At 37.3% G+C, this 27,375-nt stretch overlaps 3 protein-coding genes across 14 annotated transcripts in view; 2 read left to right on the top strand and 1 right to left on the bottom strand.

Moving 5' to 3' along the window:
• frmd4a (FERM domain containing 4A) overlaps positions 1–4,991 on the top strand; it is a 157,746-nt gene extending 152,755 nt beyond the window's left edge. For 7 of the 9 annotated variants that reach the window (XM_039650517.2, XM_039650518.2, XM_089135498.1 and 4 more), the window contains exons 22-23: positions 347–443; positions 2,455–4,991. In XM_039650517.2, coding sequence (XP_039506451.2) covers positions 347–443; positions 2,455–2,560 — 203 coding nt within the window. In that variant the 3' untranslated portion in view covers positions 2,561–4,991. Of the gene's footprint in view, positions 1–346; positions 444–1,209; positions 1,278–2,454 lie in introns of all 9 variants that reach the window. The other 2 variants (XM_039650514.2, XM_039650513.2) reach the window with 1 other exon arrangement.
• Positions 4,992–9,458: 4,467 nt separating this feature from the next.
• prpf18 (PRP18 pre-mRNA processing factor 18 homolog (yeast)) lies at positions 9,459–15,808 on the bottom strand. 3 transcript variants are annotated; one of them, XR_016169919.1, is made up of 12 exons: positions 15,601–15,808; positions 15,381–15,458; positions 14,109–14,135; positions 13,295–13,399; positions 13,092–13,205; positions 12,747–12,896; positions 12,045–12,113; positions 10,344–10,484; positions 10,191–10,262; positions 9,946–10,101; positions 9,632–9,851; positions 9,459–9,594 (listed from the first exon to the last, which is right to left on the bottom strand). XR_016169919.1 is itself a non-coding variant. In XM_039650547.2 (11 exons), the coding sequence occupies exons 1-11, from the start codon at positions 15,664–15,666 to the stop codon at positions 9,771–9,773; spliced, it is 1,059 nt and encodes a 352-aa protein (XP_039506481.1). In that variant the 5' UTR covers positions 15,667–15,808; the 3' UTR covers positions 9,459–9,770. The 3 variants fall into 3 exon arrangements, 2 of the variants coding, with proteins under 2 accessions (XP_039506481.1, XP_039506482.1); XM_039650547.2 differs by having other exon boundaries at positions 9,459–9,851; XM_039650548.2 differs by lacking the exon at positions 14,109–14,135 and having other exon boundaries at positions 9,459–9,851.
• A 2,801-nt stretch (positions 15,809–18,609) lies between these two features.
• Positions 18,610–26,447, top strand: bend7 (BEN domain containing 7). 2 transcript variants are annotated; one of them, XM_039650541.2, is made up of 10 exons: positions 18,610–18,805; positions 20,155–20,223; positions 20,290–20,565; positions 21,804–21,935; positions 22,007–22,296; positions 23,368–23,593; positions 24,947–25,060; positions 25,274–25,315; positions 25,548–25,586; positions 25,666–26,447. In XM_039650541.2, exons 1-10 carry the CDS (start codon positions 18,742–18,744, stop codon positions 25,713–25,715), a joined length of 1,302 nt encoding a protein of 433 aa, XP_039506475.1. In that variant the 5' UTR covers positions 18,610–18,741; the 3' UTR covers positions 25,716–26,447. The 2 variants fall into 2 exon arrangements, with proteins under 2 accessions (XP_039506475.1, XP_088991623.1); XM_089135497.1 differs by lacking the exon at positions 25,666–26,447 and having other exon boundaries at positions 25,548–25,645.
• The last annotated feature ends 928 nt before the right edge of the window (positions 26,448–27,375 follow it).

Genomic DNA, 27,375 nt, shown 5'->3' with positions numbered 1-27,375 from the left:
CTTAATATTACTCAGTACTTAAATATATGTAATGATTACACCTTAAAATAAACTGTAACCGACCTAATTTATGTGTCAACTTCAGGGCATAGCTGTGAGCCGTGTGTGTGTGTGTGTGTGTGTGTATGCTGTCAGGGTGGTCTGGTCAGTGTGTGGTTGTGTAGTGGGGATTATCGCCTCTCTCTGGGTGGCAGAAATACTCCAAACCTTTTCCAGCAGATCAAGAGGGTGTTGGCAGCAAGCAGTCAGCTTTATCTCCGACAAGTTCACCACGCGCATAAGCATATGTGACTGGAGTTCAACAGTGTGCATTTAGTGTCTATAGTGAAGTCTGTGTGTGTTTCAGCTGCATCTCCACACAGTCAGAGGAGTGGAACTCCCTGTAGTGAGCCTGCAGCTACACCCCCCTGCAGCCCACAACACATACTCAATTGGCAGAGCGGGTAAGACACAGAATCAGTGTATTTAAGCACACAGAATAAATGTTGGTGTATTGTTATTTACTTATATGTAGTATATGTAAATAGTAGCTAGTCAATGTAAATAGCACAAACTGTATATAACACACTCTAGTGTTCAAGTGGCTTGTTAGATAGATACTGTGCTGTAGTTTCTTAGATGGATTGACTGATCAAAATCTTTTAATAATAAATCTATGTCACCAGAAGTATGTAGTCAATGATAATAGTTTTGTGCACACAAAAAAAAAATCACCTGTATTATTTGTCAGTGATATCACTCAAGGTTTATATCCATGCACTTAACTTTGACCAAGAATGTTGATATGTACTTGAAATTTTCATTTAGCTGTTCTTGGTTTTTGCCAAGTTTGCACAATTGGCTTGGTTTTGTCAGTAGGTATGTACTACAAAGAACGGTCTAAATTTAGACATTTTTGAGGATGTTGGTCAAAGTCTGGGCTATGGAGCATATTGTCTTGGTTTAGACGCTCACCTAACTGTGCCAATGCTTTGTCTGTGTTGTTCACTTTAATAGTGTGTAACAGAACTATCCCTGTGTCAAAATTACACAACTCAATCTACATTAACTGATCACGGCTACCCACAAAACGCTAACCTCTCTCTCCCTCTCTCACTCCCTCTCTCTCTCTCTCTCTCTCTCTCTCTCTCTCTCTCTCTCTCTTTCTCTCTCTCTCTCTTTGTGTCTCACTAACCCACCTCTGCCTGAATGTGTGTTTTCTTGGGCCAGTGATACGACTGAAAGTTCTCCTACTGAAGACCGTTCTCCCTCTCACCAAAGCACTGACCAATAGAGAGGTACACTCTCTCTCTCTTTCTCTCTCTCTCTCTCTCAGCATGTTCTGTATCTCACTCTTTCACTCCTTCACCTCTCTGATTGTGTCATTGTTTTCTTGTGTTGGAATGCAAATTGTAACTAAATTTATTTCAAAATACAAATTTTATTTTAGCGTACTTAATAATAAAATTGCTAGGGAGGCAATGACTCTGTGGAAAAACTTTAAGGTTTAGGCAGTATGACCAAACTTTTGCATCAAAATTAAAAATATTTAAAAATTTTTTATAAAATGATGAATCAGTTTCTTTATGTATTTATTTAAATTATATATATATATATATATATATATATATATTACACATTATATTACATATATATGTTACATTTTTAATTATATATATATTGTATATATACACATATTATTTTATTCTTTAATATGTATATTATTGTATTAAATATATTAAGAAGGAAATCTAAAATTACATTTAATATTTATGATATATTTAATACAGTACATTGAACATGTTTTACAAATAAAATATAATTAATAGGGGTGTGACTACACTTGTTTAAGACAATATTTTGTACAATTTTACAATAGGGGAGACAATATTTTTTAAGATATCTTCAATGACAAAATATGACTGGAAAAAGTCTTTTATTCGACTGAAAGTCACAAAATGCAAAACAATATGGTAATACAAATAGACCTTTGTTGAACAATAGCCTTAAAATATGACTTAAAAATACATAATATAATAACAACGAAGCAATAAAAATGCAGGGGTCTTGAGGAAAATGCTACCTATGAATGTCACTTCTACTTCTCACAGATCTACTTTCCGTGTACTAATTATCATAAGCAGTTAAAGGACACAAACTCATCTCCAACTGATATCGCGAAACAGCTTTTCACCTCAATTAGAAATATCGTGAGATCTCCTTACACCCCTTGTAATAAATCAAATTTTATTATTTTTGTCTCATTTGGGATTTTCATTTTTCTTCCTTGGTTCCATATGCCAAAAACATAAAGAAGTCATTCCCGTTGTTGCCCATGTCCAGGTTGTTGCTTTTTCTGTGCTGATTTTTGGGGGAAATTCTGCCGAATGTATTTAAATATGCTTAAAAGAATAGGGATAGTTGAAAGCATGTTCAAATGACATATCTGACTTTTTCCTTGACTTGTCATTGCAGATCGCCGTTCGCCGATAGTTGTTTCCTGAGCAGTCCCCTGTGCTCTGAGATAGCGGACGTACAGTGGTACGGGCATGAGAAGGCAAAGCCGGGAACGCTCGTCTAAACCATCATCCCTCATCCCTCTCTCTTTAAAAGAGTGTTCAGAAGGCAGGCCTGACCACAGTCTGGACCTCAACTCATCCGAACACACTTATGGCCGGAGCCAGTACCACCTCAACCTCTCTTTCATCTCTGTCTCTCTGTATACCCGGCGGTAAAGTGTTTATGAACTATGGGAATACAAGACTCTGAATGAACTGAGCTTGACCTTGTCTGACCCTCCCACTCAGACTTTTGAACTCTGACCCAGTTAGCTGGCAGCCGGTTCCTCCATATGCACAAACCCTCTGTTTATTCCATCGCTGGAGTGATGTGCATAAGAGAAACGTCTTATGTGCGTTGTACTATAAGTGAACCCCACCCATGCGCGAATAGACATTCGTCCCCTGCTGTCGTGTGTGTCCCTCTGCACTAATGTCAGAGAGCCGGCGTCGTTCTCTCTCATGCACATGACATGCACAAAAACATTCCGATGGATTGCTTTGTTGTCAACCATCTTTGTAGATCTTTCTGTTCTCAGTTCTGTTAAAAAAACAAAACCATTTATGACCACAAACCTTTCATTACCCATCTCATTTGGACCGCAGCGCACCGTAAGCCCCTCCCTCTGTCTGTGGACTTTGATATTTTGTGAATAACAATAGAGCATTTAAAATGGAAGAAGCCTATCTTCGGTCATCCTGGATTGGAAAACGAGCCCCGATATCACATCGCTCAAGCATTACAAACAACTACTTAATTTCAAGGAAATTCGAAAACAATTGTGGTCTTTGTACGTAATGTTGGTTTGTCATTCTCAATGTTTGCAGAACATTAGCTAACTTTTAGAAGCCATAGCTGTACAACAAATCTGAAGCATTAGGTTAGAGGCATTAGCATGACCCTCGGGATTGAACGACCAAGTACTGCAACTCAGGCCGCGACCGGTGCACTTTGCTAGTAAGGCAACTTCGCCACCATGGTGCTCAGAGCCTGAACTGTACAGCCCACACTGCATGCAGAACTGTCACTAACCCCGCGTATAGTGTTGTGACATCAGTGAAGTAACGAGACACACGAAAATACCTTCTCCGAACACTCCTGGCCTTATCGGTTTTCTGTTTTTATGTATCTGTTTTTAATATTCAGGATTTTACCTAACAGTAACACCACTTTGACATTATGTTGACATTTTTAAATCTGTCAGATGAGCACAACACGACGTGGCACACAGACTCGATATTTCAACGGAAATGACATTACCTCCGCCCTGAGCTGTCGAAGGCTTTCGGGAGAACAGCATTCCAGAATGTGACACGATTAAAGCAGCTGCTTAGTTTTACAAGCGACCGGTAAGAAACCATAAGCTTAAACAATACAGGGTGTTTCATGCTTTCATCACTCAGTCAACAAGATCCGAAACCACGTGTGCCCCTCGCCTCGATCGTCCGATCGAGGAAAAACATCAAGCCATAACGCTAAAGACATTATTACGCGCTCTGCGAAATACGGAAAATATCGTACGTGCAAAGTACCTTAAGAAACAGGTAGCTAAAAGCACACCCTTTGCCGTGCGTTGACATAAGCAAATGTGTATTCAAAAGGGTCCAAATCACCAGGCGCTGAAATCTAAAAGTCATCCGATTCATGCCCATTCAAAGATGTTTTTTTTTATCTGCCCCTAACATTGATTGTTCATTGTTTCCGTGCATGCTCAGCACACTGTGTAATGCATCTTGATGTTAAAACTTAAACCCGGTGTGAAAACAGCCCTAATCGAAAGTAAAACACCTCATCCACGTCTACGTTTAGAGGCCGTTCAGACCTCATACCCTCTTAGGCCAGTGTGAGCTGACTCCTATCGTCTACCTGTACGCGATAACAAAAAACATAAGTCTTTTTATATTAAAAAAAGAAAGAAAACTAACACATTTCTAGGCAGGACTGTGGAAACTGGGTTCTTTTAAAAGAAAAAGTAAAACCAATCTTTTGATTTTTATAAATCGGTATTCGTTTTATTTCCATGTCTTCGAGCTGGGAAATCGCAACAACACGTTCAGGTGCTACAGGAAGACCAGTTGCTGCTTTGGTTTCCGGCTGTAGACTTTTCCTAACTGTTGTCCATAGTTTTAATACCAGTTGTGCAAAATGAAGGACTTTAGTTACTAAACTGTCTTACCACTTCATCTTGACAATAGAGCATGTTTTATGAGTTCATTTTCAGATATAACCGGACACAATAAAAATGGTGTTGTAGAAAAAAATAAAAGTGGAATTGTTGGGCAGGTTAAATATAACCAAATTCCACAGTTAATTTATTCTTTTTTCTATTAAGAATTTGTATAGTAACATTTTTCAAAAACCGTGTTGTTGGCAACTGATACTGAATTTTCCAGATGAGAAATGTTGGTGGTTCTTGAGATTCTGAAATAAATTATTGCTGAATGTTCGCTAAACTGAAGCGTGAAATCACTTTATTGCTATTATTCAGATAGTGTGTCTTGCATGTAGATAACAGAGTGATATGCATGGTTAATGTATATTTATCGTTATTCATAACGCAACTTGCCCCTCCAGGTGGATGAAGGTGATGATCCGCTTCCTCCGGGCGTAATTGAAATTCCCGCATGTCACCTTTTTGGATTATGTTTCTGCATTTGTAATGAGATCAGCCGCTGGTGGAGCTGACAATCACACCCGGTGATTGAAATACCAAGTACGTGAAACTGAAATTTGATTTGCCATATCTGAATGCTGCTTGAAAATATCAAAATCCTTTTAATGCAGGAAAAGAGAAAGAAAATTGTCCTGCTTTGAACGTGCATTCAAGGTTACTGAATGTCCTGTTTTGGACTGGCCAGGTAGGTTCTGTTTATTGCTTATGAATTATTTTGTCCTCAGTGTTTGTTTGCTTATGAATGGAATGTGAAACTCAAAGATTTCAATATTAGCATTGTTGATTTACATACAATATTGTCAAATCAAAAATATACATTAATATACAAAAACGGTGACAAATGAAAAAAAAAATGGATTAAATTATAATGGCCACACTTTAGATCAGGGTCCAATGCTTATTATTAACTAACTATAATCAACGTTTTTTTTGCCTCAATAAACTCATTACTGGGTAGTTATTAAGTTTAGGTATTGGGTAGGTTTAAGGCATGTAGAATACAGAATAATGCATTAATATGTGCTTTATAAGCATTTATAAACAGCCAATATCTTAGTAATATGTATGCTAATAAGCAACTAGTTAATACTTACAATTGGACCATAAACTAAAGTGTTTAGTTAACAATAACAACACTGGTAAGGACTTTAACACTGGTCCTGTTTCAGTTTGTAACTGTTTTCTTTATTTCACATGTAAAGAAAACATCTTTAAGATGTTTATTTAACTTTTTGATTCAGTTTTATATGTTCTGTTGGTTGTATTTTATCCCAGCTTTTATGTAGTGTTAAAAAACTGAAACAGGAAGTGCTTCTGGACCAGTGTTGTTTACATCTTGCAAAATGGCCAACCCTGCTTCTGTTGATCGACTGACCTCCACAGTTCATCTCCAACTCTAATCAAGTGATCCTGAAGACCTTAATTGGTTGCTTCAGGTGTGTTTGATTAGGGGTAGTGATAAACTGCAGGACAGTCAATCGGTAGGAGTAGGGTTGGGCACCCCTGCTTTAATATATACAAATATAGTGCTCCATTTATGTTCCACAGAAAATAGAGAATCATGTTTGGAATATCATGAGGGTGAGTAAATGATGACTTTCTTTATTCCCATAAGTCCCTATTATCACCTTCCTGTGTCAGACAGGACACTTTAGTTATGCAATGCCTGCTAGGGTTCTGATCCCTACTACCATCTTACATACTACGTCAATATGACTCACACATTTTTCACAGGAAGTGTGTGAGGATGTTTGTGCCTCAGACAATGGCTTGGGATCTCCCCCGGCAACAGGAACATAACACTGGAAAACCAAACATTGGAGAATTGACTGCTGTTATTGTGCTGAAAACCCAATGTGATGCTCGAAATATGCGTTTTGGGGCAGCCCAGTCTATTGTACCCACTGCAGCTGGAATGTGAACAACAAGAGACACTGTGTTTATGGAGATCTTCCATTTCCTGTGAAGCTCAGTGGATGCTTTGTTGAATGAAATATTTTCACCACTGAATCCATGACATTCCCCTGCTGTGTGTGAAGGGCTTGAGGAACACTGAGGAATGTTGTGTTCAGTGAACATGAAAGCTTGACTTCATAGGGCATCACCGTGACCCCTAGTATGGAGGGTCAAGGCTTTTCGAGTTATTTTGGAGAATTGTTTGAGTTTGGCAGGCTCACAAGTGACTTTAGGCCAAAATAAACACGAGAGTGTGTGGAAAGCACTACTGCTGTCAGTCCAAAGGGGGTGGTAAGATGAAGTATTGAATGATCTGAGCTTGAAAGGTTCATTCTCCACTAATAATTCATGAACAATTAACATTGTGACCTTAACCCTAGGTTAACTGAGTCCAGGGGGACCCAAACCTTGTCCAAACAAGCACAATATGGTAAAACAACATGTCTCTTCCATGTAAATTAGATTTGTATTCGTAAATCATTCTGGGTTTTCAGTTATTCTCTGCAAGTTGTATCATAATGCTGGAGGTGGCGAGTATCTGACTGAGACTGAGGCTGTTTAAAAACATGGATTTGTTGTTGACTTAACTGATTTGTTCAAAATCACTGGCTGCATGCAAATATGCATATTATCCTGCTAAATAGTAGATCCTGAAAAATAGTATTTATAAAACAGTAGGTGAAAATGATGACCAACTACTTCCGCCAAGACTTCAAAGTGCGCTTTTGATGAACACTCAACTGCCCAGACAGCAACACCATACGTGTGGATTCCATCTGCATCAGATGTGGCCCGAATCTGTGCCAACACTGTTGCCCTCTGGGTGATGTTGGGATGTCACATGACAATGATAACATGTCGGATGTAGTATTCCTGGAATTCATTCAAATTGCGCACACTCATACTATATGGAACTTGGAACATACTTTTTAACTAAGTACTTATTCAAAGGAAGTAGCATTCAGTCAATCATTTTGTGAACTATTATTTCAGGAACAACACAATTGCTGAAATTGCAACCGCATGCGAGGTCTGCCTTTTTGAAAGATATGGTAAAAGTAGTATGAGTATATTAGTGTGCGAATTCAGCAAATGAGACTGAATCATCGACTAACTGAAACGATTGTTTTAAAATGCTCTGTTGATACTCAGAGACGCGGACGATTGAACAGGTGTTGACTTCGTTTGGACGAAGTCATTTAAAATGCAAGTTATTCAGTGTTAAACTGTTTATTGTCTTGTTGAAGACACTAGCAACCAAATATATGGGCCTTAACACTTTTTCACTAAAAGACAGAAGTGCGGCTTTAACTTTACGGCATCTACGTCTTTATTTTCCCCCATATGTAGTCACTGATATTTCATGTGACGCATAAATACCCACACATTCCCTATCCCATGCTAATAAAGTCCATTCTTCCAGAATAATGTTTCGGTATGAGCCCTGCAGGGTCTGGAGCAGAGCAGCTATTCTGTTACAGCTTTCCAAGCAGCTGGAAGCCGTTATTCTCTCAAGTGATGAAAGTGTGTGTATGTGTGTGTTTCTCCCACAAGCCGTGAGAACAGCGCGCGTGTTGGAATGCTGTGTGAAAGGACGTATATTGTGTGACCTGGGAGTTTGGGGTTGGTGTGTTTATGATAGCAACTCTTTCATCACCATGAAAACTGCAGCAAGGGGTGATGGGAGCTGGAGTCTGGTTTTCTCAACCGACCTGAGAGAGATCTGCTCTTTCAGGCGGCGTTTATTCAGAATCTTTTCCTTCATCCAACCTTCAGCAAGAAGCCATTCATTTAAAATGGTAAATGGACTGCATTTATATTGCGCTTTCAAAGACCCAATGGCCACCAAAGCGCTTTACATTTTGCCTCACATTCAGCCATGCAAGGCGCCATCCAGCTTATCGGGAGCAGCTGGGGTTAGGTGTCTTGCTCATGGACACCTCGACACTCGGTCAGGTGGAACCGGGGATTGAACCACCAACCTTCTGGTTTGTAGACAACCTACATGAGCCACTGCCGCGATTTACAAGCTGCAGTAGACAACATCTTCTCATCTAAGGATGACCACTTGCGATTGCGATTCTACGATCACCTTGCTTACGATGCTTTTGAGAAATACAGCCCAGAAGACTGCAAGTCAAATGTATAAGACTAGTAAAGAGAGAAGTCCTTTCACCAGTAAAACTAGTGCGAGTCATGCCCATAATAAATTAAAAGTTTGACAACAAATTGTTTTAACAGGGTGTTTTCCTGGAGTGAACTCTTTTAGGGGGATAGCTTCAAACTGGAATGCTCAAACATACATTAAACAACCTGGGGGGAAAAAATAGCTTTTCATTCCTACAAAGCCACTACATTTCCCTCACAAAACTCAGTTTAGGAAAACCTGCAGCACAGAGAACATTGAGAATGGCTTCTTTAAATTGATTAAAATTGAATGGTTCTTTAAATCTTTAAATTGAATGTGTCAACCAAATAGCTCAAATGAATCAGACTTCCCAAATCTTAAAATGAAAGGAAGTCAGCAGGAAATCCAAGAATCAAAATGATGCAAATTTGGCTTACTCATGTTTTAAATCTGATTTGTTCCCAGTGTGAGGAAGTCACTCACTCTTCCTGTGACACAGCACTTCCTTGAACTCATCTCAGGAGCTCGGAAAATGACATCAGATTGCAACTCGTCTTGATATTCATCCTTAAAAGGACTGATTTTATCAAAGAACAGCTCTGTTCACCCCACTATGACAGTAATGTATAAATACATCAAGAATCAATAAATGAAAATAATCACTTCAGTAACATCAGATTTTATTTTTTTCTTAAAGACGAAGCACACTGTAATGTTTTCAATCCTGCTCCTGCGTTCCCACCACTCTGCACATTTGTCTCTCTTATCTGACACTCAGAAACACTCATGGAACTCTCCCCTAATAATCTGAATCAGGCGTGTTACATAAGGGAGACGCACACAAACGTGCAAACCGGTGGGTCCCAGGATTGAAAACCACATGTTCTCAAGACTGGGGTATATTTACAATCAATAAGTTATTTACAACACGAGGGAGCAAGAGACAACATGACTATGAATGATGTGAAGTGTACGTCACAGAGCGTTGTACTCCACACACTTTGAGGGATCTGTTGGGAAATGTTTCTGGCAAATTGTCATTAATCTTTTCAGCCCCTGAAAAGAAGAAGAAAAAAAGACGATCAATGACCTGATAAACACCACAACTACTATTCATTACAACACTTCTATTCATCCTGTCATTTCAGACCTGAATGTATTTCCTTTGAGTCTCGTCATTGAGCACATGAGCGACGTGTTTGGAGAAGATCTTCTCACGTCCAGTACGAGCGTGGATGCCCACCATGGTCACACCGATGGGCCACGGAGCGTTTCCTATAGCCATCTGCAGATAAGCATCATTTGCCTGCATGTACACAGTGTGTTAGTCGGGTTTCTTCATAAATATACTAATTAAGAAATGAAGTTCGAAGTATTGTAATCATTAAGACAAACCTTAACATATTCCCTCTCCAGCATAAACTTTATGATGTCTGTAATGGACTCCTTAATGTCTCCTGGTAAATTCTACATATAGAAGACACAATGAGATAAACAAAAGGCTAGTGAATCTATATCTAACAATACATTGCATGTAGAACAGCGTACCTTCTTGCGAAGTTTTCTGAAAAGAGGTTCCAGATAAGATTCGGTCTGTTTTTGGGTGGCACTGGCGAGCTTGCCCTGGACACTCCGCTTCACATGGTCCTCTCGGCTGTTTAGATCTTTAGCCCACACGCCCAGCAAGAACTACACAAAAATATATGCATATTCAGGCACACAAAATAAAATGATTATAAGCTTAAATTAAGCATCAGATCATTATTAAATCATTATTTAAAAAAATTGGGGATGCTAACAATTAATCAACAATCACTTGTAAATAATTTAGGGTGTATACAGGATAACAATGTACTAAAAACAGGAATGTTTTTACTTTGAGCATTTGAAAAGTTCTGCATACAGACGTCAAAATGATCCCTGTTCACACGGATCCGTGCAACTAACTAAAAACACAGAATTCTGCATGCCAGGCCAGTAGTTGGCGATGAAGGAAAATGCATCAATGTCTTTAAGCAATGCAAAGGAATGGGTAGGTTAGCCGTTAATTTTGAAACAACCTTTTTTCAAAAATATATTATATAACCTGTATTATTTGAAAAACAATACACCAGAAATGACATTCACTGGCTCAATCATAAACAATTTTGGATAATGTAAAATCCAATGTGGCAGTATGAATAAAGGATAATATTATGTCTGACTTGCAAACGAACAACAGTTAGAAAGCAGATTGTTAATAAGTAAAAGTATGATTTTTCGTATTCTCCAAATTCTCCGTAATATGTACAATATCCTGTTCATTTAGGAAGAAAATTACACTTAGGATGTCTTGAAGTGTGATTACCACAGAATAAGCAGACAAACTGATTCCAGGAGAATGTCATACACGTGATTGGACGCAGGTACAAACATACACATCAACACATCATTCAGTCAAGCGCATGGAGTTAGTGTGTGAGCAGGGTGCTGAAAAGTTCACCCTTAAATTCAGGTTAACCCTAAAACAGTATTCTGGACAAATGTGGGCAAAATAGTTTTGATTTATTTTTAAAAAAAATACTTCTCTTGATCTGAACGGTACAAGACTTGGCTACTTTTCCTAAGTTTGCCACCTGAACACACACTTTTTTCTTTTTTTATCAATTCTACAATGTTAAGTGGGTGAAAAAAACTCCTTAATCTTGTATTTGGGTCAAAAATAGGCACCCATAGAAATGAATGGGAAAAACTAATTTAAAGCATTCTAAAATAAGCCAAAATAAGACACCAGGTGACAGCAAAGTCACTTTATCTTTAGGTTTTAGCTCTAAGAACTTATTGGAATGATATTTTAATGTAGTTAAAAAAAATAAATAAAAATAAAACAGCATAGTAATTAATTTACATAGAAAATATGGTACTTTTTGAAGTAAATAAATTCAAAAATAAAAAAAACACCATAAATGGATAGACAAAACTTCATCGAAGATAGTGATATAACATTTATAATAAATAAAAATTAGGATCACCCCTGAGTCCCCTGTGCCCACATTTGTCCACAGTTACAGGATTAAGGGCTATAAAGTGAATGCGGTTTGAGGGCTAAACATTTTTAATGTTTGACACAAATTTGTGTCAACTGATATCCTTAATTTAAATAATAAATTACAATATTGGATGAATGCATTTCTATAAAAATCAATTCAAGATTTAAACACTCGCCCCCCAAAAAATGTAAAACCACAGTAAATTAAAAAAAATACATACCCTCAGTACTTTATTTATGACGTCCATGTCTCGAACATCATTACCAGTGCCAAGAGATGCTCCCAGATCCTGTTTTATTCAGGTTATTAGACATGAATGTAGCATCAGACATGAGCCAAATCTTATATTATACAATTACTGAAATCATAAAAGAATTAGTATACAGACAGGCAGTTATCATATAATTGTAAAGAGATTAGTTCAGGGTTTCCCAAAAAATGTTGTCAGCCAAACCTCTTTGACCTAAAAGTTTACTCTGATACTTTAGGTCAACATTTCAATAATTTAACAGCACATATGCTGTTAGTTATAAAGTAAAATAATATTTAACTTGACAAACCATACATCAATAAAAAGGTCTCAAGCTTATATTTTTATAAATAAAAAAATATTTTAGAGATTATAAATTCTTAATTGAGCTTAAAAGTTTGGCACAAAAGGCACAAAAGTTTGGACATCTGAAGAAATACTGATGGATTTTAATTTCTTTCGAGGAGTATTATTGGGAACTCTACTTGTTTTTTGTTGTTATGGAGAACATTCGATTTTAGATGCAAGACTATAGTGCCACCTAGCGGGAACATGTTAAAATACTCCTAATCAGACATCTTTCTACAGATTCTAGAATTGACCTGCTATATGGATCATAAAAAAAAATGAGCTGAAGTTAGCATTGTGGATTCTATGCGTGTGTGGGTTTACCTCCAACTCCTCAATGGTGGTATTTTCTTCATGCACTTTGAGGTCGTGTTGTGTGTCCAGTAAAACTGAACCTTCTGCTCCACCCACAATTTCATTCAGATACTGCTGATCGATCTTATCCATGGCAGCCTTCAGATCATTCCTCAAACCCTAAACACACAGACAAGGTTATGTCAATGAGTACTCAGTGCGAGTCATTAATATAGAATACTAAATACTTGAAAGCACTGGCAAAGCAATTTATATTTTTTTTATTATTGCAGGAAAATTCAATGTGGTTGTCTGGTAAACAAACACTACACACGACAAGAGTGTCAAGATGGCGAGAGGAAAGTTGGGTCTTACCTTGTTAACTTCTGGTGCTAGAATTTCAATTTTGCGGAGTCTCTGGAAAGCATCATAATCGGATTCGCCAAACAGACGGATCGGCTCGCCTCGTTCCCTCAGACGTCTGACCGCCTACACGCAGCCAGAAGATTGATAATTCATTCAAGAAAACAAGCACAGTATAGGAGTAACATTCAATAAGCTCTGATTGCCTGACCCACCTCCTGTCGAGAAAGCGTCATTGGCAGTTTCTCCTCCGTGAGCTCTAGTTCTAACACAGGATTGGCTGATGTAGATGGAGGCGCCTCATCCTCAGTCTTGTCCAGCTTGAAAAAAAATACAACGTATATATACATAAAAAGAGAGAGGGAGAGAGACAAGAAAATGGTCTCTTTTTTCCATGTAATTACGGTTACATCAGGGTGATTCCACTGCAAAGCATATAAATGTGAGATTGAGAAGGGCAACTTGCAAAATAATAATTAATAAACAACAAAAAGGAAAAACTATCCTGGCCAGATTTTCCAGTAAAAAGGCCAAAAACAGATACTTCTCCTTATAATCATGCAGCAATGTATATTTAAAATTTGATTAAATCTTCTTCTAATCTTGTAGAAGTATGATCGCACATAATTCTCCCAAGATGCAATGGGTGAACAGCAAGGAATCTGTCACTGAAGCTGTATTTCTTGACACTGATTTGAATTTAACACACCATGCATGCAGTGCACTGCTAAATCAAAACCGAATAGGGAAGTCCAAACAAAACAAAAAGAGCATTGCACAAATGAAAGAGCAGGCGAGGCATCTAGAATTTAAGCAACTTGTGATTTGCTCCGGGGTAGGCACCTCTGTCACATGATTTTGCTGTGGTCATTAAGCAGGCTGGGCTAAAAATTCGGATAGTGCTGCCTTCAGCTTTGTGCAACACTGGGAGCAAAGGCGATTAAACACAAATGTTCTTCAGTCATGCCGAAACCGAAACCCGGTCAAACGTCTCTCTGGCAGCATGCATTCTGTCTGCCTGAGCCCTACCTGTCTCACAGGCTGCTCATTAGAAACCTAAACTCACAGAACACACACACAAACAGCAGGAAAGACAACATGAGAAGATACACAGCTGACAAAGGACACTGCTGCTGAAGGAGAAAACTAGAGCGAAAGAGCGAATCCACAAATATGGGAAGATGTGTTTTAAATGGGACAGTTCATTTGTTTTAAATCTACAGTGGATGGCTGACAGGCAAGTGAGCAACCCCTCTTTGTCGCAGGGTTATTTTTTTATTTAACTACTAAAACATTTTGTTAACTGAAATGAAGCTTAAATACAATCAAATATAAATATTAGTTGAAAAACAATCTAAACAAAAATGAGAAGTGTTTGCCTTGGCAATATACTAAAATAAGTTAAAGCAATTAAATTAATTATTGGAAATAAATATAAACTAAAACTGAAAAGAATAATCCTAAATAAACTAGTAAAATTACAAAAACACATAACTAAAAATTAACATGAAAGTTATCATTCTAAAAATAAAAAGAAATTGATCAATTAAACAAAACAATCCAACTAAAATAACACTTTAAAATTAGGGTCTGCTAAAACAGTAAAAATATAAAAAGTAGGCATATTAAACTAAATAAATAAAAGTATTTTATATTAAAGTAATGGATAAAGTTGATTTAAATAATACATACAACAGTACATAACTATACTGAGTAAAACACATCAATATTTTACATATTTATAGTATACATTTTTCCCTGTATAAATTGGGTCTTTATAGATGAAAGCTGTTTTTTTTTTTAATTATTATTTACTTATAGCTGTCTTTTAAATGTTAGGATGATCATCATATTTGGGGTCCATGGCAGCTAAAAGACAGAAAGTCTGTAAGATATATTATCAGGACGGATTACATTACAAATATATTGTGGTCAAATGTGTTTACTACGGAGCTCCAAAGGGACATTGTATATTTATATTTTTGCAAAGGAGCCGGGCTCTGTAATGTTCGACCAGCTGTTAAACACCTGAATAATATGGAAGTAATTGAATGCATGACTCGTGATGCAATGAAAATTAACAATTTGTATAACAAATAGAACCAATAAAACATGTTTACAATAGATAATTCATGGTAACCACAAATCAGGGTTTAGGACACTAACCGTAGTTTAAGCATGAAAATATTATTTGTAGTTACCTGGCTGTGGTTATACAATCCGGGGAAAAAAAACATGGTTAATACACTTTTACTACAATAAACCATGGTTAAGTTGTCTATTCACAGTTGAAGTTTGTACCTTGTATCCACATCTCCTATAATATTCTTCCTCTTCTTTTCGCGCGAGATCAGCCCTTTTGAAGTATTTCTTTGAGTCCTGGAGAAACAGCAATACATCCTTACAAAAAGCCACATATGTCCACACAACAGCATAAACATTAAAACACATCTGTAAAAAACACAACGGGGTAACGTTAAAGGGTCGAACTATAAATCGTTCTAGAACAGTCGACACTCACGTCTACGAGATCTTTGTCCTCTATAAGCTTTCTTTTTCTCGCGATCTCTGCTTTGAGGATGTCCATAACTCAACAAAATCTAAAAGAAATAAAAAAACACTTAAGATTGTATGCCAAAATATCACTTTTTTCACATAAACATTCCACAGGAAGCAGTTTACACTTCCATCCGTCCACTGCTTCCGTTCGTGCCGACTGCAGACAAAAAACCAATACATAGTTCCTACATTACGTCACAACATACGAGCATTACCGAGTCCGACACGCCGCAGAACTTTAGATTAAGCTGATACGAATTAAACGAAGTGAAATTATCATTAGTTTCGTGTTAAAAAGTGAAAATGGGCATCTCCTGTTGGGTCAATGCATGCTCAATGGATTTTACAGTCATTAGACTCCATGAATCTTGTAGCTCGTCGTTGCCCGTCGTGGACTCGTGGGTCTTGCATGCGGATTCACTCTCCTCATGTGTTTGCAATTTGAATGTAATGATGATAATGATGCATTTAAAAGTTAATGGCTGTAAACATATCTTTACAAAAATTCACAATGCTTCTGCAGATGCAGTATAATAATGTAGCCGACATTTTCGTCAGGTTAGATAGGCCTACTGATAATTAATTAACCCTAGGCTAAACCTCTTAACAACCGCCCGACTCCATGTCTGTAGTTTTTTAACACTTTTCATTCGTGTTTGTTTTAAATGTGTGAAAATAATTTGTTCTATTCTACTTAAGTTGTAAATTATATTGCCTCTCTTTATGTTTGTTATAATGCTGACATGAATGACACGAGCTGACATTTCTTATTGCACAATTCTAAAATAAAATGTTTTCCTTCTGCTCTACTAAGTGACATGTTTATATTTGGCCCTTTCATTTTTAATGTTCCTTTGGCTATTTTGTATGCTTACCTTATATATATATATATATATATATATATATATATATATATATATATATATATATATATATATATATATATATATATATATACCACACAAATCAAATTATTATTCCCACCTGTCGTAAATTGTATAACCTGATCAGTATTTATGTTAAAGTGTCAGTTCTATTTGTTCCCAATGATTGTAAACTCCCAAGAACTGCCAGTGAGGTCCAACATCATAAGCCCACTCTAGTGCCATTCAAATAGCAGTCATACACTAATTAAAAGTAAAATTTGAGAGAAAAAAAATGAGAGTTTAAGTGCAGCTTCAAAGGGCTTTAAATGACACCAGACGATGAATAAGGGTCTTATCCTTTATGACCCTTTATTCATGACTCGAAAAAAGATTTGTTCATTTTGATGAACGAGTTTGAACAGGAGAGTCACGAATGCTCATCACAGAACAGAGGAAGGCGAGCATTTGTGCATATAAAACTTTAACTTTATTTTTTATTTTTTGAATGACCGATCGTTACGCTAGATAAAACACTTATTCATAGTCTGGCGTTGTTTAAAGCCCTTTGAAGCTGTACTGAAACTCTCATTTGGACCTTGAACCGTTTGGTTCCCATTGAAGTCCATATGGAAAAAATCCTGGAATGTTTTCATCAAAAACCTTAATTACTTTTCGACTGAATAAAGAAAGACATGAACATCTTGGATGACATGGGGGTGAGTAAATTATCAGCAAAAGGTTTTTTTTTTTTTTTTTTTTTTTTTTTAAGTGAACTAGCTAATCCTTTAACTTTAAATCTTCTTTCTGACAGAAAATCTCCCAGTTATAAAACAAAACCTCTAATTCCCATTTTAGTCCATTTAATTAGCAGCCCTTCTCTACACATTGAATCATAAGCTTTTTCAATATCAAAACACACAATATTCATTATTTCTTTCATTTTAAAACGTTTTCTATCTCGTTGCTTACTTTCACAACAGCATCCATTGTGGAGCGTCCTTCTCTGAACCACAATCTGAGCCATTACTGCCATCTAGTGGATTAATCCGAGACAGACGCTAAAAAAAAGTTTGATCGGTGAATGGAATCTGAGTTCATGTCGCAATATAAAATACAAGAAAGAACTCGGTTTGCATTTTTTTTTTTTTTTTTTAATCTTCTGAATATAATCTGTGGAGAAGCAGACTTGCTTATTTAATACATTAAACATAATCTACCTTGTTGTATTTGCAAAGGCCTTAATCCGTTGCATTGAAACACTGACTCAGAGAGTTTTCACTTTATGTAAATTTTTTATACACTTAAGGTTGAATATGGTTTGTGTGTGTGTGTGTGTGTGTGTGTGTGTGTGTGCATATTAGCTACGCTACTTATTGCTCGTTAATTAAACAACAGTTGTTCACTATGCATTATTTTATTATGTTCCAGGTTTAGCCTTAAATCGATAGGACTAGCTACATTTTAGTTCCATATATTTTATGAATTTAAAAAAAATTATATCTTCGGTTTTTTTTTTTTCATTTTAATTTCCCCTATTCTCTTCTCTTATTTATCATATATAAGCATAAAAATACACCATAAAAAAGAAAAAAGTTTACTTTTTGTTGCCTTTAATTTTTAAGTAGGCCTATAAACAACTTGGATATTGAAGTCATTTCGAATGTAATGACTTTCATTTTTAATGTAAGGGCCTACGATATATATTTTTTAAATAGTTTAATCTTATTCTTTTAATAGTTTAACTCATCAAAATGATATACAACAATATAAAAAACATGTTGTTATAACTTATCGGTCATGTAATGTATTTCAACGCATTGTCCTTTTGTGGGAGTAGTCACAGACTAGACTCAAAGTTTCTTCTTCTATTGACAACAACAGTCATTTTCCTCCAGTCTGTCTGATGCAAGTCTGGACCCACATATTTGCGCCCCACAAATATTAGCAACCATCAGGTGGCGCAAAGGAATAGACGTGACGAATTCTGAAAGAATTAAGAGGTTTATTTATTTACATCATAAACGAGCAGCCCCGCAGGAGAATGTAAACGCGTCCTGTCCATCATCCTCCTCCTCATCATCTTCACCACCACCACCAGCATCAGTCCAGAGCGCGATTATTAATGCTCATTCGCTTCACTCTTCATCAGCTGGACTTAATGAGTTTGTCAGTGATTAAAGAGCCTGTGTGCTGATGAACTGGGTTGGATTCTGCCTCTTCACCGCTCTGCCCTTAAAATGGAGTTTGTGGAGAGGAAGCGGAGCAGGAAATCTCAGAGCTTTAAACTGGTGAATGATGCAGGTAAGCGGACATTCAGTCCTGTAAGATGACAGCAGACAATAGAGCCCATCGGAGGCGTTACGTCAGCACTCTGGAATGCACCTGTGAGACAATGTATCATTCCTTTATTGTCCTGCTCGTATCATCATAATGTCAGACGCCTCATTTTGAATCTAATCGCGTGTTTTTCAGCAGCGTTCATAGTCAATTATTTTTTATCTTCTGATGCATTTAGTTTTTTTTAAGTGTGATAGAATATAATAAAGGTCTGTTTGCTGCATGCGTGAATGTGATGATGGTGTGGATGAAGATATTCACAGTCACGCAGCCTACAGGTGGTCCTGCAGCATCACTTCATCACATACGTCACGCATACAGTTTCTGTTGAGAGCGACATCACAGCAAGAGTACATGGAATGTCAATCAGCATGTTGTCTTATCCACCCTTAATCTAAAACCACACTTGTTTTAACCCTACATGCAGTTTTTAAACTGACAGCCTGAATGCAGTTGTCTATTTTTGTCTTTGTATTATTTAAATTAATTTACTGTAGGACTTAAAAAAATTCTCAAACACACGTTCTGTCACATTGAATGGTTTTATGTTAACTCAGCAAACACAGAACGTTCCCTAATGATCCCATATGAGGTTATTTTTTTGGGAACCAAACAAGAACGTTATAGGAACGTTCCAGGTTACTTTTAGGTTCCATTTTTATAATGTACGGAGAATGTTCTGGGAACGTTCCCTTGACCTTAAGGTAAAGTTCTAAGAACGTTCTGAGAACCAAAAACGTTCCCAGAACCTAAGTTTGTTTGCTAGGAATGTCCTCAATGCTTTATGTGAATGCTTTTATTTTCCCCAATTTATTTTAACTTTTTTTTGTCTCTGATCTAATCAAAACTCAGCCATATGCATGCACTTTCAAAATGGATACGGCTGAAAACAAACCAACAAAACCACCCAAATGATTTGTGATATAAAACGGATATGGCTATTATTCATCTATGTTATATAATTTATTATATGTTGTTTATACTTCATGGTCACATCAATGATTAAAATTCAAATAAATTGGAAATAATTGGATAGAGTGCAGTTAGTGTGTACCAGCCAGGTAATCAAATTTCATTGCATTTTTATGTAATTAGTTTCATGTATATTTATGCATATCTGTTATGTATAGTGGACCCCAGACACGATTATTTTAATTTGACATTTTGTTTAGTTAATAATAGTAATAAAGCATGAAATGTTTGGCATGATCTTAGATAGATAGACCCATAGGCATAGATAGATGGATGGATGGATGGATGGATCGTACTTTTCTTGTCTTTCCCTCAGCTTTTCTGTTTTTCTGACCGTTTAGATTTCAGCCATGAATTGGATGATGTAGACCAGAATGACACTGAAGGAGAAGCAGCTTCTGAGAGTGAAGGTATACTATCGTTCATCACACACTTCATGACATGTACAGGCTCTCTGTGTTAACTGTGTCTCTCAGTCTGGTTAGGTGATGAAGGGATGGAGATAAAGAAACAGATAACAGGCATGATGCGCTTGCTGAGTGACAAGACAGGGCGAGTGTACCAGCGAGTTGGACGAGAGGGAGAGACCCTGAAACAAGAGCCACAGGAAGAGGCTCTCAGCCTGCCCGTGGCACAGAGCCCGGCTCCTGAACATCTCCAGTACGGCTGGAGCTCGGTCCTGCCTCTGGCTCACTGCCAGTACGGTACACGCTCCAAAACCCAGAGGATGCTCAACCACTTGAAAACTAATGGTGAGTGTCTAAGTAATGCAGAGATTTTGGAATCTTAAATGAGAATAATCTATATGAAATGCAAAACAGAGCCATGTTTAGGTATGTATATTACACTATGATGGTATTTGTATGGTCCCAAAAAGTATTTGGAGATTTAAGTCACATTTAAAAATGTACACAGTAAAATATTACAGTATATGATCAATAAGTTATGACAACATATTGCATTGTTTTACACAACTCGTCAATATAAAATGGGCCATTTTGTTTGAACTTTTTTTTTCCAATTTTTTAAAATTTTGTTCAAAAATTTAATTTGTCAGTTTAATATAATTTAAATAGACATGACTTAAACATCCAAGTTGATCGTATTACAAACAAAAAGGCAGCCTTTTTTTTTTTTTTTTACAGTGTATGAATTTCATTGCATTAGATGACCAATGATAAACACGTGGCATTTATTTTTAAGAATTAGAATTATAGCACAAGCACATTTTCAGGAAAACATTTCACAAAAAATATGTTTGCCCCAAATTTTGACATTTACATGAATGCATTTAGCAGACATTTTTACCCGAAGTAACTTGTATTACATTTGAGCTAAACATTTAATTAGTATAGGCACTGTCTGTGAATTGAACCGATATATCACAAATTCACTCAATTCTTTATACTTTGTGAATGTCAATGGTTCCTACACCTGTGGTTACTTTATGTCGAAAACTGAAGTTGGCATCATTTGGTTGCTTATTGGACATTTCATAATCTAATTTAATAACATTGATTCATTTATAAATAGAAATTAGATTACATTTTATTTTTTGTGCATTTTAATTTTATTTTTGTATTTATTAGTTTTCAGTCCAGATTTTTGCTACTAAACCACACCACTTCGCTTCGCTTCTATAATTATTGCAGTTTATTTTTGAAGGGCTTCACATAGGAAAACAGAAAAATATCACATGAATCTCCTTTGGGAGTCTTTCCAGAGGAAAGGAAGTTGTATTATGTGACTGTTGGCTGCAGAAAGATGCACTGTCTGGCACCACAGACTGTCTAGACAGCTTTGGAAACACACAGCAAACACGTAATGTCTTTCTTCTGTACACACACAAAAAAAGAAACAATAACTCTCTCACTGTCAGTCTGGAGTCAAAGAGTCGGGTGGCTTTTGTGCCGGGTGCTTGGAGCCTCTGGGTGTGAGACATCATCAGTGATGGGCGTTGTGTTGACGATGCAACTGTGTTCTGATTCAGACACGGCCTTGTCTCCTGCGCCTGCTGCCATGGCAACTGAGCCCAGCTGTTGTATGTGTAACTGCAAGAGCACCCTGCAGGCCATTCTGCTGGAGTTACGGACCATGAGGAAACTAATCCAAACTCAGAGAGGTAAATCATACATACCCCTAAACTCATGTGAACACACCTATAGCGCATTTACCCGTGTTCTATACTCCCAGGGACCCCGGACAAACAGGTCTCCCAGATCTCACTTTCCTCGTCCCGCGCCTCTATCTCCAGGAGGAGGACTCGAAAGAGGAGGCCAGGTCACAGAGTGACACTTCTGACCACGGCCACTAAAAAAAGCACACCTCTGTCTCCACCAGCTGAGGTTGATACTGTTACTGAGAGTAATCAGTCGAGAGAAGACACACCCTCCACATTGGCAACATTTATCCCAGATCCCATTCCAAGTGTGAAGACACCTCCTTCCAACTACAGCGTCACCAGAGGCCAAAGCACCACAGAGGTACACCACTGTGAATGCTTGTGGGAGTGAATACATTGTTGTACCCAGGGATTGGTGAATTGTGAAAAATAGTTTGTCATCAAAAGTTACTTCTTAAAAAGAATATGATGTAATATTTGTGTCTAAGCTCCGCCCCCTTACACACTTAAAAACTGTAAGATTGATTATGAATGTGATTTCATACTTACTACTGATTATGCCCAAACACGCTGAGCCGCGTTCAGTTGGTGTTCCCAGTCTGTGTTTAAAATCTGCTTCAGTCGTTGGAAACAGTCTGTAAGTGTGTTCAGTTCAGTCTTAGAAGGTTTCAGCAAGTTGTTAAGTGTATCACTGGCATTATGATGTGAGGGAAAGAAAACACCTGCAACATCTTGTTTTATTTACTTGCCAACCCGCTTTTTTTATTTTTGGCAAGTTTTTTGGGTAACACTTTATTTCGAAAGTCCACTTTAGACATTCTACTAACTATAAGTAACTTTTCAACTACATGTCAACTAACTGTCATTAGAGTATTAGTAGACTGTCAGCTTAATATCTGCTAACACTTTATTTTGTTGGACCCCCAACAGACATTCAAATGACTATGAGTAACTTGGCGACTACAAGTAAACTTATTCTCCTAAAACAAAGCCTAACTCCTAACCATAACCTAACAGTCTACTGACAGTCTAATACTCTAATGAGAGTTAGTTGACATGTGGTTGAAAAGTTACTTATAATTAGTAGAACGTCTAAGGTGACTATCGAAATAAAGTGTAACCGTTTTTTGTTTTGGACAATGTTTGCATCAGATAATGGCCATATCTTTCTTTCTAAGCTGTAGGAGTAAGTGCTATAAAAATGAAGGGATGATTGTTTAAGTACTGTTTTACAACTCCCTTGGCTTTGTGTTAGTACCGACAACTGTGTATATGAGTATAATGAGTAAAGTAAATGACTTTTTTTCTGTGTATATATCTTCTATTTTTGTCTCATCTGACTAAAGGTGCAATTGTGGAATGAGTTCTAGTGTGTCACTGTATGAGTGTATTAATGACTTTTATTAATATCTCGCCCGTCTGTCTCTCCCAGCCGGAGGTACAGTTGGCCGAGGATTATGACATATTTATTCCTAAAGCACAGTTGGACTCTATCTTACTGAACTACACGCGCTCTGGCAGCCTCCTCTTCAGGAAACTGGTGTGTGCGTTCTTTGATGATACAATTCTGGCGAATTCACTACCCAACGGCAAGAGGAAGAGAGGTCTGAATGACACCAGGAAAGGACTCGATCAAAACATAGTTGGAGCCATTAAAGGTGTGTGAAAATAAATAAACCAGACCTGGATTTACTCAACATAAATAGAGAACATTATGATGAATCAGCGCAGTCTTGTCCCAAGACGTCATATAACTGACGTCTTGGGACGTGTTTTGACCATACGTCAACATCCGCCTTTTTAGGTTACCCTTAAACGTCGGTTAGATGACGTTATCGGATCCTAACCCTACCCCAGACATAAACCTACCCCTAAACCTACCCTGTCACCTAACTAACCGGCGTTAAAGGTAAAGCGTCAGTTGTATGACGGCCTGGGATCGTCATGTAACCGATGTTTAAGGGTACCCTAAAAAGGCGGATGTTGACGTATGGTCAAAAGACGTCCCAAGAAGTCAGTTATATGAATTCTTGGGATGAGAGTGTGTTAGATGAATTTATACAGTAGCTCTAAAAAAACATATTTGGGACACTTAAAAATGTCAATGCTTTAGATAATCAAATAGTAAACCTTGTGTTGCAAAACATGTCACAGGAAAACTTTTGTGTGTGCATATATATATATATATATATATATATATATGTCGGCCGCCATTAGGTACACCTTTCTACTGTAGTACTTATTTATGCCATAGATTTAACAAGGTGAAACATTCCTTAGAGATTTTGGTCTATATTGACATGATATAGATTTGTCAGCTGCACATCCATGATGCAAATCTCCCATTCCATCACATCCCAAATATGCTCTATTAGATTGAGATCTGGTGACTGGAGGCCATTTTAGTACAGTGAAATCAATTTCATGTTCAAGAAACCAGTTTGAGATGATTTGAGCTTTGTGACCTGGAGCGTCATCCTGCTAGAATAGCCATCAGAAGATGTGTCTGTGGTCTTGAAGGGATGGACATGGTCAGCAACAATACGCAGGTAGGCCGTGGCATTTAAACAATACTCCATTGGTAGAAATTGAACCAAAGTGTGCCAGGCAACATTTTCCCATCTTCTATTGTCCAGTTTTGGTGAGCCCATGTTAATTGTGACCTTAGTTTCCTGTTCTTAGCTGACAGGACAGACACCCAGTGTGTCTTCTACTGCTGTAGCTCATCTGCATCAAGGTACAATGTGTTGCGCGTTCAAAGATACTCTTCTGCAGACTTCGGTTGTAACATGTGACTTTTACTGTTGACTTCCCTGCTCAGCAGATTGTCTTGACCATGTCTACTTCAAAGATTTTGCCACGTGATTGGCTGAATAGATATTTGCATTAACGAGCGGATGAACAGGTGTACCTAATAAAGTGGCATAGAGTGTGTATATATGTATGTAAATACAAACTGTAAATATATAATGCTTTTAATCTGTAATTTTTCTCTGTGTTTATGAATCTAGTGTTCACAGAAAAGTATTGCACTGCTAACGGAATTGAGAAGCTTCCCGGCCCTAGAGACTGGGTCCAGATTCTGCAAGACCAGATTAAACTTGCCCGTCGACGCTTAAAAAGAGGTAAGAATGTAAGAAAGAGAAATAGATGGCATGAGACATTAAAAGAGCCTGGGCAAGGGTAAAAGAAAAAGAGAGAGAGCAATGCTGTTGTAACAATGCTGTTGCTTCATGATTGATGGTTTGCTAGTTGAGCTCTTTTAAAATAATTGATCGTTAAAAAAATAATTTATCAAATGTTATAATTTTATTTGATTTATTTTTAATGATTTGCAGCAGAGACAACTTCAGACAGTATTGATATTCAGCACAAAACAGGTACTCAGAAACACTGACCCAAACACACACACACTGCATGAATGAAAGCGCTTCATATTGATGAGTGTGCCTTACCTCACAATATCCAAGCATTCTTTGCAAACCAAATTGTTTATTAGACTGGTTATGTCCACGAGTTGAAGATAACAACTTTTCTTAAATAACGTCCATTGGAATACTATTCTTGCTAGCATTGTATCAGATTTATTCCTTTTTGTATGTTATTTTTCAGAGAAAACTGTTGATAAAGTGGAAACTGTTACGCAAAATGGTACGGCAATGCACACCTTTAACATCTCACTCTCCAAAAGTGCCATTGTTCTTAAGTAACACTTTCTTTTGTACCGCAGGTGCTGTTTATGAGAGAACAGAATGTCTAGTTGCTATGGACACTGCCTGAGAAGAGATTGTTTTGAACAAAATGAAATCTCCGACCCCCACAAAGGAGTCATTTTAATAGTTTCGTCTGTTTAGACTGAAGCAAGTGTTCAAACAGATATGACAGAAATTCTCATGGTCAGCTGTGTAACAGTCAGAATGTTTGTGTGTGGAAAGAAAGGACAACATTTGGCTGATCAGTAGGACCCAACAACTATGGACATCCTTTTGTAACACAATTTAGGCCTACTCTCATTTGATCATTTTAAAGTGGGTCGTCCCAGATGTCACTAGTAGTCTTCTATTAATATATGGAGGTGTTTGTAGTTTTTCAGCTTCATCCAAATGCTTCACCAACAGATATCAGCAGAACTGCTGAAAAAAAAACATGACTGTGCCTTTAATTCACTCATGCCAAGCAACAAACTGATGTCATTTCACAGTTGTGCTGTTTATTGACACTTTCTGGTGAAATATGTTGCAGTTTCTATATTAATTGTAATGTCACATTTGCTGAAAATAGTCTTACTAATGTGTTGTCGGTTATATAATCTGGCTGATTGGTTATGTAGAAATGTACCTTTTTGACTTCCTGTGTAAGAGGATTTAGTGTCTATTGAATGTGTACAAATGAGTGAACATGAACATTGTCTTGCGTCTGTGTAATGAATGGTTTTTACCTCACAGTCAAATGCGTGAATAACTATTCATGTTAATATCTGGGTTAAATACTAGTTAAACTTTTTGGATAGCATCTGTGGCTCAAGTAATGTCTGTTTGTAAAAGCAGTTCACACAGAAATGCAGTTACATTGCCCCTTAAACGCCCACTGTAAGTGCACAACTGTCACCTCAGACTGATGTTTGCTTTCCCAAACTGAGATATAACTCAAAATGAATGCTGCAGATGCGGTTGAAAACGTGTAAGCGTGGCTATTCTAGACGATATTATATCTGTTTCTCCTTTTAAAGGTGCTATATGTATTTTTTAGCGGCCTCTATCGGTTATGTTTCAGTTTGCAACAAATTTTTACAAGAGTGCTCATGGTCTTGCGCGTCCTCGAACACAAGAGTGAGCACTCATGGTACATGCAGGCAACACTGAGACTTTCAACACACCGGAGAAAGCATCACACCACATGGTGGAAACTCCCACTGCAACGTTACAATAGGCTATTTTTATCAGCTTCACGTTGAACTAATGCTCCATGCTCGTACCATGATAGTTATCTAGCATAAGGCATTTCACTAACTATCTTTCACAATCAGCAATGTCAACATAGGTGAATGTCTAATATGATAACGAAAACGGTCATTGAACTAGACGGAACAATTTCAGTGTAACAGTAAGAGCGTAGGAAGTAAGATTACTGTACTGAACGTGTCTGGAAATGTGTAAACAATATGATAGTAGTGGGATGAGTGACGTTTTACAGTAGATCTAGTACATAAAATAAAAGTTACATCCTTAAGCACTTACTTTTTGTTATCTTGGAACAGTCTTTTGTGTTTATTTTATGTCTCATGTAGGTTGTAGTTTACCTTGCTATTTTATTACAGTTTACCATTACTTATTTCAGCATATCTGAAAACTTGTAATTTATCACAATAAAAATAACAGAGGTCTCTCCATAATTCAAACGGTCTGCCGATGTTGATCAGTGTTTTCATCCTAAGTCGATA

The sequence above is a fragment of the Pimephales promelas genome, chromosome 10 (assembly GCF_988280905.1).
Source record: "Pimephales promelas chromosome 10, fPimPro1.hap1.1, whole genome shotgun sequence".
Taxonomy (NCBI): Eukaryota; Metazoa; Chordata; class Actinopteri; order Cypriniformes; family Leuciscidae; genus Pimephales; species Pimephales promelas.
This window is presented reverse-complemented; position numbering and strand designations above follow the sequence as displayed.